Genomic DNA, 16,239 nt, shown 5'->3' with positions numbered 1-16,239 from the left:
TAAAACAAATATAAAGTCTGGGATATTTGTGCAGAAACCAGGCCGTTATTTTATAATGAAGCAGATTTATGAGCATTGACTCACTTTCTGTAAAGAGATGTACTGAGACCAGCTCCTCACTTAGATAGCAGTGAACTTATTACAGGACATAATTATAGCTTATAAATTTATAGATGAAATATCGTTTGTTTTATTATCAATTATTTTGTTGCTTTTTTATTCATGTGAAGTAATCGTTTAATGGAGAAATTATGTATTATGTTAAAGGTCACAAAAACTACAATCCCAGAGCCAAATTACTTTATTTTGTGTGATCAACTGTGTATATATATATAGTATAAATTTGAGAGGCTGCAGACAAATAATTTGATGCAATTCTGTTTTATAAATGACTTAAACTTAGATCACTCTGTCTGTGCTTAGGGTCACACCACAAAAGATTAACAAGATGTGGCTTTTATAGAGACAGAGTGAGAGTCATCCCTGGGACGCACAGTTTGAGTTAGTGAGCAAGGATATTTTGAAGTGAAAAAGTGGTATCTGTATCTGTGATGGACAAAAAGAGCCCAAGGTTTAAGCCGTCATCACTTGCTGACGAGCAGTTGATGCTTTGTGTGCTGTGCAGACCTCATTCTGTGTGACATGTCCACTCATTCTCAGTGAGTGTGTAATTGTAATGCCCTCCTTGCTGTGATGTGCTCCGGTGAGGAGGCAGGGAGAGCTGTGATGTGCGTCAAAGCAGCATTTTTCACATATTGCTGTGGACTAACAGGGCCCGTGGCTGACGGCGGCAGCTCCACTCTGTTGACTGTGAGCATTCTCTGGAGGGCTTTGTGACCAGGGCAGTGACGCACGGACGAGCTCCCAGGAGGCTGAGCGTGGAATTTGAGTCGAGGGACAGAAGGGGAATGGGGAGGGAGAGCGTTTTGTGTTTTGGGTTTGGGTGGGGGGGTGGGTGGCACTCTCACGAGATTAAACCGTGCTACGTTCTGCACCCGGTGACTTTGGTGTAACCGGGCAACATGGTCAAAACCTCGTCAGCACCAAAAAGCCCCACACCGAGATCTGTTATTATCAAACAAGATTTGAACATGACATTAACACTGTCAAATAATACTGATCAATAATACTGTGAGTGCAAAACAGAGTTCTGTATAACAACAGTGGCAGATCTAGGATTTTTTTAAATCAGGGGCCATATAAGGGCCATCATTTAAACAGGGTCAATTATATGTCCAACGTTCATTAAACAATCGATTCAAATTCTAAATCAATTCCTGATTCAGTAAAGTGTACATTTAAGTCATCCCTTGTTTACTAGAAGCTCTATAGCTTTGAGCAAAGGCACACATCATTGAAAATAATAATAAAATAAATAAATAATAATAATAATAATAAAAACACTATTGACTGGACAGGGGCACTTTAAGGGCCAATCAGATTTCAGCAGTTTCCCTCCTGGGCCTGCCCTTGGATTGCCTGCATATCAACATCATGTAGATTTATTTTTAGGTGAACAAAACATTACAAAAGTTCAGTCATATCATAAGAACAGCTCACACTCGACAGTGTAGCATCAGTTTGCGCAGCAGCAAAAATCTGTGTTCCTGTGATAGATCATGTGTTCCTATCAGGGTTAAAGACAGCCCACGTTGAGCGATGACACTGAACCTCAATAACTTCCGGCAAGTCTGCCGCTCGCCCCGAACCTTGTCATATGAGAGAGTTTTCGGTTCATCTCTATTAGGTAGACTAAACTAATCATATGCCAATGACGCCTGAGGCCCCCGGGCTTTGACCTGATATAGACTAACTGATCCATTTAAAACAAATCAACAGATGTTTGAAAATGAAGATCATAGTTTGTTGCAGTCCTACATCCCTGCCTTACTGGGACACACTGGAACATAATGAAGCCTTTGTTGAAATTATTACAAACTGCTTTTTATACACTAATGTATTGACTCATTTCAAACTAGAATGGCCTTCAGTAGATAGCATACATCAACCAATGAAACCACATTTAAATTCACTAGATCTGGTTTGGATCTGCACCAAATTGTACACACACATAAATATCGGTCCCTTAAACATGACCGATTTTTTTTTACATCAAGATCCATGAATTATTCCCTGAGAAATGATCGAAATAGTTGAAAAATCTCGCAATGTTAAACAAAGTGAAAAAAGATATACTGGATTGATCTGGATTTTAATTTAAGGGGATCTCTCCAGATCTATACCGCATCCTATCACCAAGTTCCCTGGTAGTCCGTTCAGTAGTTGTTTTTTCTACTTTGTCAAGAACTGTAGACAACTTCAAAACAAGTTCTACATACAGTAAGTGTCACACAACTGATGGATCGGAGTGAACGCTCTCCAAACAGGCGACAGCTGTGCTCCAATCTCCTACAGCATTAAAACCAGGTAATTGTGTCGATCATCACTGTGTGTAAATATACATATAAAATCTGCATGTGCCACCCCTTATGGTCACAACAATCAGCTGAACCAAACAAAAACCCAGGTTGAGGCATAAAAGCTACATAGTCGAGGTTAGAAAGCAGACGTAGAATAGAGAAATCCCACTGTGACCACACACCGCTTTGTATCTTTAAAAAGATTATTTCAGTTGTTCAGACAATGATACATTCCAGTGAGGTCACATTATAAATTTTCTGAATCAGACAGAAAAACAAGAGCTTTTACAAAAAATGTAAATACTCCAGACTAAAGACAGGGTGAAGACTGAAATGTCAACTAACCCGACCAAACATGTTACATGTCTCTGAGCATGTTCCACACACCAACACCAGCCATTACATTTAATGTAAACCCATAATCTGAGGGAGGGGAGGTCTTGGTGAGGTCACTCATTCACATGGTAGTTCTCCAGCACGGCATGCAGACAACTATAACATGGGTTTGAGACTGACTTAGTTCAAATAAAGCAGTCGAGATATAGAATGGATATTTCCGGGCATCATTTATCTCTTTCTGATACTTACTTTTAATAAGCACTAAAAGCTTCACAGAAACATATTATAGAGAAGCTGTTTTTAAACACCTGTTCATTTAACCACTGTTATATTTCTCCACCATGTGCCCGATGAAGGTTGACATATCAACATGAAGAACTCACCGTACATTCATGTTATTGTCCACTGAGACTGCTCACTTCATGTTTCCACAGGTGATGGTTTACATTGTGTGTGACTCCTCTGCGGGTCACACTTGACCAGCTGCTGTTACTTAACCACACACACACACACACACACACACAGACACACGCACACACAAGTCCTCCCTGTCATGTCACAGATCCCCTCAGATTATTATTCTTGAACTAATCTCTTTATTGTCGACACTCACCTGGCCTCTCGGATCCGACACAAAATGTGTTTTTCCTCAGAGTGAAGCCATGAAACAATCCTTTGAATTGAAGAAAAATAAAAGACGTGTAGCTGTGTCGAGTGTGAAGTTTCAACAGAGAGAAGACTGACATTCAGCCCTGATGGTGTGTGTGTGTGTGTGTGTGTGTGTCTGTCTGTGTGCACGTGCGTGTGGGAGCACAGTCACGGTCACACACATCTATCTGACTGCTGCAGGCGGCTGCACAAGCTGCTGGGCTGGGACCTGCATGTGTGCAATACAACACAACAGCGCCCCCTGGTGGGTCTCTGAAGACCCTTGTCCTCCTCAGAGACTACCAATCCACACCAGCTCCAGAGGATCCTCTCAGAACGCTGATGTCACGTTTCAAATGATGGGTCAGTCGGCGGAGCTCTTGTACAGGTTGATCTTGTATCTCCAATTTAACCTGCTCCGTACCAGGTTAGCCATTCAGCATAAGTTACCATGGTGATTTACCACAATTAGAAATGAACGATTTTTTCGTAGGACTGGAAACCCCGAATTTAACCTGAAGTTACTCCGATGAACACAAATCCAGCTTCATAGTACAGGGCCCTGATCAATACATGAAGTTTACTTACTGTTTCTTATTGATTTGCTCCAGAGTTTGAGGCTGCATTTAAACATAACGAAAAATTAGTCCTGGACATTTTGGGCACATACAACACGAGACGTGACGCACAAAGTCAGGACTCGGTGTTAAAGTGACCGCAGCGACCCAGATACATGATCCGACATCATTGATTAATAACTTCATTGTAAGTTTGTCATCTAAATCAGAGGTCTTCAACAGGGGGTCCGCGGAGGCACTGTAGGGGGGTCGCAAGTTTTTGGGTTGATTAGACAATTTTTCTATATTTTTTTAATTTTTAATTATTTTTTCCAACCAATTTTTTTCCCACAAATTTAAATGTCTTTAAATACACATTAACATGAATCCAACATATTGTAGCGAACGGATAACTGGAGGCAGAAGATGTTATCTTTCAGTCAGCAATGCACACATTCAGCGACACACAATAATAAAAACATGAATATATGAACCTGTTTATTATTTGAATAGCTTAGTATTTAATGCACAATAACACGGTAGCTATGTTTATACATGGCACTAGGCCCAGTTTAATATAAAACACAATTTTATACAATATATATAGTAGGGGGTCCCTGCTCCATCTCTCCATCAGTTTGGGGGTCCTTGGCCTGAAAAACGTTGAAGACCCCTGATCTAAACCATAACCATCCCAATAAAACAAGAACAAAGGACTGTGAACTAGTTCATTTTCATCTGCATGAACTGAACTTTGGACTAGTTCTTTCTGAGTGTATACTGGCGCAACACTGACCTCATCTATCACCTCCTCAGGCAGCGGAGGAGCTCCAGGGTCTTTTTTCGAATCTATTTAGGATTGCCTACACACACATATATTATAATAATAATTTACTTTATTTGTAGAGCAACTTTTATATAAGAAATGCATCTCAAATAATGGCCCCTTACAATCATTTGAATAGAAAGAAAGGTTGTGTTGCTGTGTAGAGTGAAAAGTTCCCGCAGAGAGAAGACAAACATCCCACATTTACTTAATTAACACACTTAATATGGTTTCCAAGAAATAAGTACTAAATGGTTCATCACACACTATAATAAGTTGTAAAAAGAAAAAGATCTTATCTGTGGGATCCACTAAATGGAAGCTGGTTTATTAATAGATAATGAATAGTGAATCAAAACACGTGTAATGTTATAAAATATATTTTAGTGGGACAAATCATATACTGTACATTAGTAATATTTGTGTGTAAATGTGTGATAAATAAGGGAAAAACACAGAATGAACAAAACACACCATAGTACATATTCACTATTATTACGACATATATAGATATACTACGCTTATCTTTTATATTAAATTTAAACGCATTTTGTTTTATCTCATCTTATTTATATCAATATTATACTTTACCTTTTTCTATGTATGGGTGCTGTATAGTGCTGTCCTGTTCCAGAATGTGTATGTCCTATGGGGGTATCATGTGTTTTCTGTTTTAAATTTTACTCTCCTTTTTGGAAAGCAATAAAATGTATTCTTATTCTTATTCTTGAGAGCTGTGGCTTGGTTTAATAAAGAAAGTGCTGCACATAGATGCACTGTATCATATTTTTTGAGAGATCATCAAGACTAGATCAGTTTGCTTTATTATGATTATTATTGTGATTATTATTATTATGAGTGAGGTGTCAGAGAAAAGGCCACAGGTTGTAACTGAACTCAAAAGGATTTATTTACTCTTTGTGATGAGTGATGAATTATTTGCAGGGCAGTTATGCAAGTTAACAAAGTGATAACATACTGTATATCTGCTCATCCTCAGCTGCTTAAATAAATCCACAGCAATCCCCTCATTATGTTTTAAGCTTAAAGGGATAGCTCATCAAAAAATGAAAATACACTCATTATCTTCTCACCACTATGCTGCTCCAGTGGAGGATATCATCACGTTTAAGAATCAGTCACCGTTTACTTCAATTGTATTGGATAAATGCAATTGTCAGCCTTTGAGAGGCGCTACATCACAGGACAAGGTGTCAACTGAGTTGGGGATAGATAGTATACAGAGTTAATAATCTGGATAATATGAGGAGGTAAAGAGCACCAGGAAGGAGTTTTGTAGGTGCAGATCATTCTTTGTGGATATTTATTATCATTTTAATTATCGTTATTAGTTTAATCCTGTTCTGTCTGCAGTTACCTTTTGAGAGTAGCAGAATAATGGGATTTACATCAACTTGTTTTTACTTTTATAATATTTTTGTCCATTTTAAAACATTCAGTGTATTTTCTCTATAGCTTATTTGATGCACATACTGCATGCGTTGTAGATGCTGTTCGACATGAACGGAAAGGATTGTGGGTTTTTCTCAGTAATAGTGGGATACGTTTGCTGATGGTTTGCTTTTTCTAAAACTGCTATTTGTTGTTGGTCATTCAAATGAATAGGAATATAGACATCATATAGACTTAAACTTGAACGTGAACAAAGGCTTGTAGTTAATCCTCAGCCACCTTCCCAGTCATCCTGTATGTCTCTGTTGGCCCCTGCTCTCCACATGTCAGCTGCATCTCTTGACTCTCTGGCTCCTCTATCACACCTGCCAAGAGTGAACATGATCTTTGAAAAATAGCTGTTGCCATGGCAGAAGCTCAAAGGGTTTACCAAGCAAATATAACTTTTTATCTGTATATAGAATATATACTGTATGTGGAATATATTACAGACCTGTTGGTTGACAGTCTCCCGACCTGTGTCTGTTGTGCTTGTGGGAGGGTGCGTAGAGGAAGATGATGGTGAAAACGTACAGATTCCACATGCCATAGATTCCTGTGAGAAAAGCACTGTTGACCTGGAGAGTGTAGTCTCCCCAGTGCCAGTGGCCTTCACTGACCTGGATCAGAGTAAGAACATTTAAATGCAAGGAGCTCAAAAACAGTAAATAAGAACATGTTATTATCAGAAAAGACTTCTATGCTGATAACACTTACTTGATTCAAGATGAAGAAGATGATAGTCATGGCTGCACATGCTAGAGTTACCAGCATCAAAAACTTGAACCTGAAGATGATACCCTGCCAATACAAGCGAGAGTGGAAAAAAAGCCAGAATATGGAATCATCAGTTGTATAACACGCCATTTTTATTTTATCTGTGTTTCATATAATAAATTTAACAAATGAAACAAAATAAACCTTATAGCACAGCCTCCTGGCCTCTGGCATTGCAGGAAGTTGCTGCACTTTCCCACCAATGTTCCTGAACACACAACGCACCATGTGACAGAGGGAAAGGAAATACAGACAGACTGAAAGCCCTGCCACAACGATGAAGGTAAACTGTGAGGGAGGGTCAAAGAAAAGGCCTCAGTGACACAGAGAATGGTTGATCATATAGAGCAAAACCGTTTATATATACAGCACTGAATCATAACTGAACTTATCTTAAGGTAGTTTCCATATAGGAGGTCTAGATATAATTTACATTACTATTTAGAACAAAGGATACTGAAACCTTTGTACCGATGTCTGATGCCCACACACTGTAGAAAGGGTTGATCAAATGAACGCCCCTTCATGAGAAAACAAAAACATTTAACAACATTTAAAAGAAAAATACAATTGAAAAACACAAGACCTCACCCAAAGCAGTGCTGTTGTTACCTTTCACTAAGGTCAAATAGGAGGAGGACGGATGATCCGAACACAACTATCCCGACCTGCCACCAGTACGCTGAGAGACGATTCCTCTGACTTTGGTCCTAAAGGATTTGTTGTTGACACACAGGTCATGACTGGCATGAAAGTACGGAGGGGAGGTACAGTTTAAGACATGCACTGTACAACAGAGTAGACAAAGCAGGCCCAAGCCGAGAGGTTGTACCAGAGAATGGCTGATTACGTTAGTCCACAGCAACCACAATTTTGTGAGAACCCCCTTAAATTCTATGATTGGTTATGTACTGAATGAGGTGTAAATAACTTTCTGCTAAATGCTTTGTCACTTTAGAGGTTTGGTTAAAGACAAGAACCTCTGAATACTGTGTGTACAATGTTGCTGGTGAGTTTCTGCATTAAACCTAATTATTATGTGCGTATGCTATAGTATAAGAATCACTTTAAAATCTGTGGTCAATACAATTTCGAGAATAAAGTTGTAATCAGAAGTCTTTCGCCTGTGTTAAATGAGAAATTCTGAGCAATTTGTTTTGCTATACTTTGTAAAAGGTTTCACAAGCAACCTAATACTTCATGTTTTGTCACATCAACGCCACATTATTACTTTGAAAAGAGTCTATTCTGAAGAAGGAACCTCACAGACTAGAGGGAAATTGCCTCTTTAGTGAAGGAGAAAATGTTTGCTAGTGGTCTACTGTTTGTTTTTTTCTCCTTAAGTAGCATTATTAACTTAATGATTTGACTTTATTCTCCTGATATTGACATTATTCTCATTGAAGTATGACTTTATTTTGCTAATAATATAAAATAATTATCATATTATGGGTTTTTTCTCATTAAATGACAACTTTATCTTCCTCATATTAGGACTTTATTAAAGTATGACTTCATTTTCTTAATATTAGGACGTTATTATCCTAATACACTGCTCAAAACAATTAAGGGAACACTTAGGGCCGGTCTCCTGGTATCTCCTCCGTGCTCTTGAGACTGTGCTGGGAGACACGGCAAACATCGTTACGACCGCACGCCTAGATGTGCCTTCCAGGAGGAGCTGGACTACCTGTGCAACCTGTGGGCTGCACTTACGCTTCCTAAATGGACAGTTTGCCATCCCAGTTTAATTGACTTGGTGTTATACTATGATGATAAAGTGATCCCTTCATTTTTTGAGCAGTGTATTATTATTTTCTCATTAAATTCCGACTTTATTCTTGCAATATTACATTATTCTTTTGTTCATAGGGCCCTCCATCATTATGTGCACAGTTTGCATTTAGTTTATAAATTTGATAAGAGAAACGTTTGAAGATTAGAAGTATGTGGTTTGGTACTCTGTGTTTCTTGGGAGGTGAGGTCGCCACAGTCAATTGAAAACTCTCCTGGTTGTGAACAAAAGAACTAAATTCTGACCATGAGGTGTTCACCACAGAAGATGACCCAGAAACAGAATAGTGTGGCGTAGAAGACGCCCTGCTGTACATCCTCAAACAGCAGCATCCACGTCCACTCAAAGCCGAGGGAGAGCCACTCCACCGGAACATTCAGGAAGGTCATGGAGACACCCAGAGCAAAAATCACCCTAAACGAGGCAAAGACACACTGCAGTGACTTAAAACACAAAAACAGTAACTTGATGCTGCAAGCATCGTATTGACCTGGTTCTTCCAGGCTGATCATGCACTTAATATCAAAAATGCTTCATGTGTCCCTCTCTCCACACGGTGCCCTGAAGCTCTTCATGCCTCTTAAAGTTATGACACAGGATTTTTCAGTGGCTCTAAGCTCTCAACGGGAGACTAGGAGGGAGCTTCAATTTCGGAGTAATGGGGCTGTGTTGTATAACTTCACTTTGCCCTTCAAAAAAAAAAAAAGATGTGTTCATTCAGTCTGCAATAAAATAATTCTACAGCCTGGAAAATATCAGTGACATTATGAAGTAACATGTGATATGAAAAACAAAATTTCAATATGAAAGATGCGATATTTTTGATGTGGAAACACATAACTACAAAGGCAAAGCATTCGGCTATGTGAAAACATTCTTTGTAATCATACTTTTCCAGAAGGACTGGAGGTCTCGCCATCAGGCTGATTCTGTACCAGTACCAGGCTGTTGCCACGAGTATCCAGGGACTGAACACAGTCTTGATGCTGATCCACACTTTAGTAAAGCCTCCGTTCTGGTGGATGCCCTTAAGAAAAGGGGGGACATTAAATGTATGATTGTGATGGCTGCAGGCTTTGGAATTCACTTCAATCAAAAATATAAAGCAAAGTTAAACTCACCACCATATGGATGTCCTTTATTTCTCCAATTCCAACATTCATTGTGTCATTCACTGGCAAGCGCAGGTTAATTAAAAAGTACTTGTGGGCAACAGTACCCAGTTCCATGAAGGGTATGGGGTCACACTGATAAAAGCTGCCTTCGTTTTCATACGTCTGCAGAAGCACAGACTGTTAAAGGTCACTAAGCAGAGACACATTTGAATATTATTTACCGTAGCCGTGCAGATTTACCTTAGGGACTCCTAACATGCACCTGAGAGGCCTTTGCTCCACCGAGTGAAACTGTGTGGTCCACTCAGACATCCCATTATCTCTGTATGCGATGCCAGCGTCAATAGTGATGATAACATCATCTTCTACACAAACAGAGAAATAATCCAGTTTTCTAACACATCTGCCACATGAACTGCTACGTTATTTTCAGTCCTGACAGTAAAATACGCATCTTACCAATCTGATTGATCATTTTGAATTCAATGTCAAACTGAAGAACAGCCAGCACGTACTGGAACCAAGGGCTCATCTCCATGTTGGGAAGAGGCACATGAACGGCAAAAACAATGTCATTGGCATCCAGAGTTTTTGCCAAAGGTTCGTCAAAACTCTTAACCTGGTGGCACCGATTGGACCCCCACGGCATGAGCCAGCCACGTGCCCTGTGGCGATTTATACATTTGGTGGCCGAGTAGTGGATGGCACTGGTGGGACTGGGAGCTACAGAAAAAGGTAAATGATCTGTCATGGTCTCGTTGTTTTGAGTTGTGGTCTATACAGCCAGAATAAATCTTTATAGTTTTCATTGAGCCATAAGAAAACCTGGTTTAAAATGATTGTTGGTGAAATATAATTTTTAAAAAAACCCACAAAATTTCTTAATTTCAACAATTATAAAGTTGTAAAATTTGACAAGTACTTACCAATCAAAGCTCCAATCATGATGGAAAGAATTTGGAAAACAAGAATAAAAAACCCCAAGAAAACCAATTTCTTAGTGCTCATGTTCTCTATGATTGCCCCTGCCATTTTTAAAAAGGTCAAAATGAAAAATGATGCTCGAAACTACCCTTGCTCCCCACAGACGAAGTGCATCACTGCAGCTCGTCTATGTGCTCACACACACATCAGACTCTGCCGGGCAAAATGTCAGAAATCGTCATCAGACAGAGCATGTGCAGTAGGCGTGTGGGCGTAGCCATGACGTGTTTTGATTCAGGGAAAAAAAAGAAAGAAAAAAAAAATAACCAGTATAAAACATGTTTCCTTTATTGCTGAAAGAATACATCTTTGAAGTGTATGTATCACAACTAGGTTACTTGTCTTTACACCGAGGACTGACCATAGTCACAATCCAAATGGTTGATACTGCATCCAAGCAGAGCGGAAATAACAAATTCAGCCGGGATATCAAAGCCTCTTACAAAGTCATAGGTTGATAATCCTTAACGTTGTTTACCCCGACTAGGAGTCAGCAACAAGAATCACGGCAGCACCTACACCTTTAAAAAATTAACACTGGCCCCGTACACACCTGGCATTAACATGTGGTTTTTGTGATCCGATTCCAAGGGGACAGCTCTGAGTACTGGTGTGAACTCACTCAGATTGGATAGCAATCCGATCATGGCAGACCACATTCAGAGGTGGTCTGGGCCACGTGTCCACATCCTTTTAACAGTGGGAACCCAAATCCATCCTGGGCCACATATGAGGGACCTCCTGCTCAGCTGACGTCCTCTCCCGTTTCAAAACGAGTCGAACGTATATTTTCTCGTCTGGATGACTTGTTTGTAACCACCGCCACAATATCAACACTAATCACAACATAATGATCGCTGGTTTTATTTCCTTAAATTGGTCAAATCTTTCTTCACAGCTGCACGAGATTCATTCAAACTCACCTGACCCGTCTCTCTACGTCTCTTTCGCTCGCTCATGCCGATACACAGACACAAACGCACACACACACACACACACACACACACAGTGACATCAGACACATCTGTAAACTCAGACTGGTTCAAAGCAACATTGTTTGGTCTGTTAATTTGCATGTAGAGCAGGGAAGTGAGATCCGATCACTAGTGGTCACAGGAGACACATTCAGGACGCACTTTAACGCTGGGAGTGAACACACATACTTAGCGCTGGCCACTTGTGATCGGATCTCTGAGGGACGGATGTTAATACCAGGTGTGTACAGGGCCACTAAGTCTGAGCTGTCTGTCTTTCCTCTCTTTGGCTCTGGAGCAAAACTAAATTGGAAAGGTGCAGCTAATTAGAAATACTGTGGGTGGTTCAATGTAGAAGATAATGAAACATACAATATTTGACTGAACTAAAATTATGCAAAATATCAATTTAGCTCCTTAGTTAACAAAAACAATATCTCATATTCACACCCCGTCAATCCTCTGTTGAACAAATATACCAAGACGGGGAAAACAAACCTGTCTGTAAAAATGGCTGTCAAACCACAAGGAGGGAGGAATCGACAGCTCTGAAAATATTACAAACATGTTTTCCTAAAACAACCAAAGTGATCTAGTCAAACGGAAAAAGAAACTAAGCCATCTGGTGCAGTGCCCGCAGGAGTGAACACTTGCTGCATGGTCACCGGAATTCACCAACATATCCCAGGCAACAGTTTCCTTCAGTGTGTCCACAACACATCCAGAATTCTACAAAATACTCACAACATAATATCAAAACAATTTAATAGGAGCAACTGGGAAAAGGGGGGAAGATGGGACTAGTCAAAAACTTCCTTAACAGCCTCTCAATCCAAATCATTTCCAGGAACGGATATCTGAACGGGTGACTATTTTAAAATCCCCCTTCATTCTCTTCACTGTCCATTCCAAAATGTGCATTTCCAATGGTTCACTGGTGTTTTCCAGCGGTGAAACACATGTCATGTCTATGTCACTGACAGTACTGGGAGATCTGTGAGAGATTCGGACAAGTTGAGTGGCGTCCTGGGCTCAAATTTCATCTTCTTCGTCTTCATCCTGAGAGGAGCCGGCCTGCTGGGCTGCGCTGGCAGATGCTGCCGCCATCTGTGCCTGTTGGGCGGCCTGCTGCATCTGCAACCACTCCTGCTGGGCGAGCTCGGCCTGCTGCTGCCGCGCCTGTAGGTGCACAGTGAAACCAAACAGAAACATTAGACGAGGGAAGTGAAATGAAGAGCTTATTAGGCATTTAGGAAAAATCATGATTGGACGTGTGATTAGAACTCCAACATGAGTGTTTTTTACTCATTAACTTGCGAAGTTCATCCTTAACCATTCAATTATTTGTCTGAATAATCTAGTTAATCTGTTAAACCTATCCTTGGACATCGGTACCACCTGAGCACGTGTTCTCTGCTGTGGGTCTCACATTTACCAGACTGCGCACCAGACCTACCTGAATAAAAACAGTAGAGTCTGCTAAAGACTGAGTCAAGACTGTAAATGTGGGTTGATTGTTGCGATTGCCCAGTTAATATGTACACAGTTTACTCTCATGCGCACTGGAATGACTGAATGCCTGTCACTGCCGCGGGAATGCACACAACTAAGCTAAAAGTTATGCCAGCGTCTGCCTGTCTAAGAGGCTTAAAATGGATGTTTTGATGGTCCAATTTCCTGACTGTGACAGACTGGTCAGAGCACACAGCAAGTAGTTATAATGAGTGTATCCTCATTTTCTACTGTTTATGCTGATGTATACGCACATACAAATTAGATGCCTTGCTGCTTATAACATTTTAATCTCATTGGTTAACGGTTAATAATCAGTTTTCAGGCATCAGGAAAAAAAAATTTGAAATGTACATCCCTAATACTAACCCATTTTCGAAAGAGGCATGAGGAAAACATGCCAGAAAGTGAGGGTTCAACAATAATACCGACATAAATTTTATCATCGTCAAAATAATCACCATAATAACTTTGACCAGGTTTTCCAGTACTTCCAGGTCATCACAGATTGTTTCATCTCACCTTTCTGTGAAAATTACAGCCAGTCACGATTTAGCACACGGACACAGTATATGACTGATCCCACCTATTTCACATATATCTTCATGATGAAAGAACACATTTAATCACACGTGCATATTTGCTTTCAAAACCTTCGGGACTATTTAAGAAATTCACTATCTTTAAAAGGAATTGCACTAAACTCAGAACAAGTGAACAGCTCTTTTATGGTGTTTCATTTTGTTGTTGTTTGTCAGTATCCTGCTTCTTTGTCCTCTTTTATTTGCCCTACATCAAATTGCCTTTGGGATTTATAAATTTGTATTGTTTGATTTACACAGCAGTTAGGGCACAATACCTAAACATGGTTGGACGATAAATCGCTCATATTTGCAGGTAGGGTTAAGTCATCACACCTATACACGATTAAATGTCTATTTCCTTTCCGGTTTGTACACACAACTAATGTTTATAAGTCATTTTTCATTGTATAGATTGGATACTATGGAAAAATGTGTTTTTAATACTCTCATACAATAAAAACACTATTGTGGTTTTCTGTCCTTAGATCTGAGTCTACAATATAACACAGATTGCAACCAAAGTGCCTGTATCACAATCCTACTGTTCCACTGGGTACTGCAACCATCACACTGCATTAACCCATACAATTACTACCAGCCCTCACCCACCATCGGATGCACAGTTATACTGGGACGATTCTCATCCTCAGCACATGAGCAATGGCAGATGTGTGGGTCATACCTTGGCAAACAGCTCCTGCTGTTGTCTGAGCAGCTCTTCCTCTGGGATGCCCAGGTTCTCCAGCCGGGAGCTGGCCTTCCTCCTCTTCAGAGCCACAGTCTTACACTCCTGCAGGACGTCTTTCACCTCGGTGATGTATGACGCAAAACCAAGACTCTCGAGGGCTAAGAGGTGAAAGTGACATTATTAGTGGGTTTCCAAGTTTTGACTGGGAGGTGGACACACCCCCTTCCTGTAGCACGAGTGGCGCAAAGACTGACAAACGTGGAGCAGGACTCACCATTGATGACATGCTCAGGAGATATGGTCTTCTTGTCGGACTTGTTGCATATTTCATTGGCTTCTGAGGATATGAGGTGTATGAACTCCGTGCAGCAGTTCACCACCAGCTCCCTGGCATCGTTCGCCACTCGTACGTTAGGGAGAGTTTCTTTGATCATCTTGTTGATAGCTGCTCTGGGGATTGTGAGGTCGTCGTCGTTTCCAGAGGACGAAGCCATCATGGCATATAACCACAAACCAAAACCCTTGAGCGGCGGAAAGCTTTAAAAGACCGCGATTGGCCCTGTTGTGTTGATGGGCTTAGCGTCCCCTGTGTGTGTCAAAACAAAGTCAACAACTTATCTTGCACCAGGTAAAGAGACGTTTTCCCAAAGTTAGCCTGCTGGCTACCTTGCCAACTAAGCTAATCAGCTAATTTAACTTGTTAAAACTGTTTAGGAGCAGTTTCCGCTGTGCTGCTTTAACACGAAATGTGGCAGAAAACAAAATGTCCGGAAAGTATGTTTAAGCACAATCAAGAAAACAAAAAAACGCTAATAATGGAGAAAATGCTCGGCTAGCTAGCCACCAAGCTAGCTAGTAGCCGTGGTCCCTGTCGCAAGCAAACCGCAACCCAGAAGACAAGTGAAAGAGGAGTGAGAGCATGGCTAAAGCTAAGCTAACAATGAACTGGCCCTGCCATAGCAAGCTAAATGCTTGGCGAGGCCGAGACGACGAGCAGAGTGAAGTCGGCCCAACACTTCATGTTACTGCTCTTTACATCGAAGAAATGAGACGAACATGTCGGAGAAGCTACAAGAAATCCATTTTTAATTTTCAATTCTGTGTAATGTTAGCTTAAAGTTGTCCGGATACAGCGTCACACGAATGGCCGGATATGATGCGCTACCAGGATGTGTTTGAAGTCGCCTAGCTCGTGTTTACTGCCCCCTACCGTTAGTACCGAGTATTGCGATTTTCTAGTCTATGATAATCTGTTTTGTTGTGGTTATTTAAAGGTACGCCATTATTTGCCAATACATGAGAAGATAAGATTTTTAAACAATACATTTCCTTAATACATTTCTACGGACGTGATGCTCACAGCAAACAGCGGAATCCCAGATTAGGTCACGCGTCAATACAAAAATCTAATGTCACAACACAGTACGTCTCTAAAAGAACAGGTTGACACAGTGATAATTAAAAGATGTCTGTCCAATGTTTTAAATGGCTTTAAATATATACATGACCCTCCAGTAAGGTAATTCAATGACAACTGAACTATTTGAAGGCTTCATTTGCTGCTCGCG

General features: G+C 40.5%; 3 protein-coding genes across 9 annotated transcripts in view; all 3 read right to left on the bottom strand.

Moving 5' to 3' along the window:
* The window catches only part of gng12b (guanine nucleotide binding protein (G protein), gamma 12b), a 33,929-nt gene extending 29,826 nt beyond the window's left edge, over positions 1–4,103 (bottom strand). Inside the window, exons 1-2 of one of the 6 annotated variants that reach the window (XM_035176591.2) lie at positions 3,373–3,576; positions 3,143–3,251 (exon numbers count right to left, since the gene is read on the bottom strand). Coding sequence is in view for 1 of the 6 variants with exons in the window: in XM_035176588.2 (XP_035032479.1) it covers positions 3,996–4,033 (38 nt within the window). In the remaining 5 variants the exon portion in view is untranslated. Of the gene's footprint in view, positions 1–3,142; positions 3,252–3,372; positions 3,578–3,995 lie in introns of those variants that run through there. The other 5 variants (XM_035176592.2, XM_035176593.2, XM_035176588.2 and 2 more) reach the window with 5 other exon arrangements.
* A 1,051-nt stretch (positions 4,104–5,154) lies between these two features.
* On the bottom strand, positions 5,155–11,147 carry LOC118121002 (protein wntless homolog). The gene is made up of 12 exons (XM_035176585.2): positions 10,856–11,147; positions 10,389–10,652; positions 10,170–10,294; positions 9,936–10,091; positions 9,705–9,841; positions 9,060–9,228; positions 7,632–7,729; positions 7,477–7,540; positions 7,164–7,307; positions 6,960–7,043; positions 6,697–6,862; positions 5,155–6,568 (listed from the first exon to the last, which is right to left on the bottom strand). Exons 1-12 carry the CDS (start codon positions 10,959–10,961, stop codon positions 6,468–6,470), a joined length of 1,614 nt encoding a protein of 537 aa, XP_035032476.1. The 5' UTR covers positions 10,962–11,147; the 3' UTR covers positions 5,155–6,467.
* Positions 11,148–11,178: 31 nt separating this feature from the next.
* Positions 11,179–15,840, bottom strand: dr1 (down-regulator of transcription 1). Of its 2 annotated transcripts, none has more exons than XM_035176586.2 (3): positions 14,946–15,835; positions 14,666–14,829; positions 11,179–13,066 (listed from the first exon to the last, which is right to left on the bottom strand). In XM_035176586.2, the coding sequence occupies exons 1-3, from the start codon at positions 15,166–15,168 to the stop codon at positions 12,920–12,922; spliced, it is 534 nt and encodes a 177-aa protein (XP_035032477.1). In that variant the 5' UTR covers positions 15,169–15,835; the 3' UTR covers positions 11,179–12,919. The 2 variants fall into 2 exon arrangements, with proteins under 2 accessions (XP_035032477.1, XP_035032478.1); XM_035176587.2 differs by lacking the exon at positions 11,179–13,066 and adding an exon at positions 13,095–13,925 and having other exon boundaries at positions 14,946–15,840.
* Between the last annotated feature and the right edge of the window lie 399 nt (positions 15,841–16,239).

Source organism: Hippoglossus stenolepis, chromosome 14 (assembly GCF_022539355.2).
Source record: "Hippoglossus stenolepis isolate QCI-W04-F060 chromosome 14, HSTE1.2, whole genome shotgun sequence".
NCBI lineage: Eukaryota > Metazoa > Chordata > Actinopteri > Pleuronectiformes > Pleuronectidae > Hippoglossus > Hippoglossus stenolepis.
The sequence above is the reverse complement of the archived record's forward strand: the minus strand, read 5'-3'. Positions and strand labels throughout refer to the sequence as shown.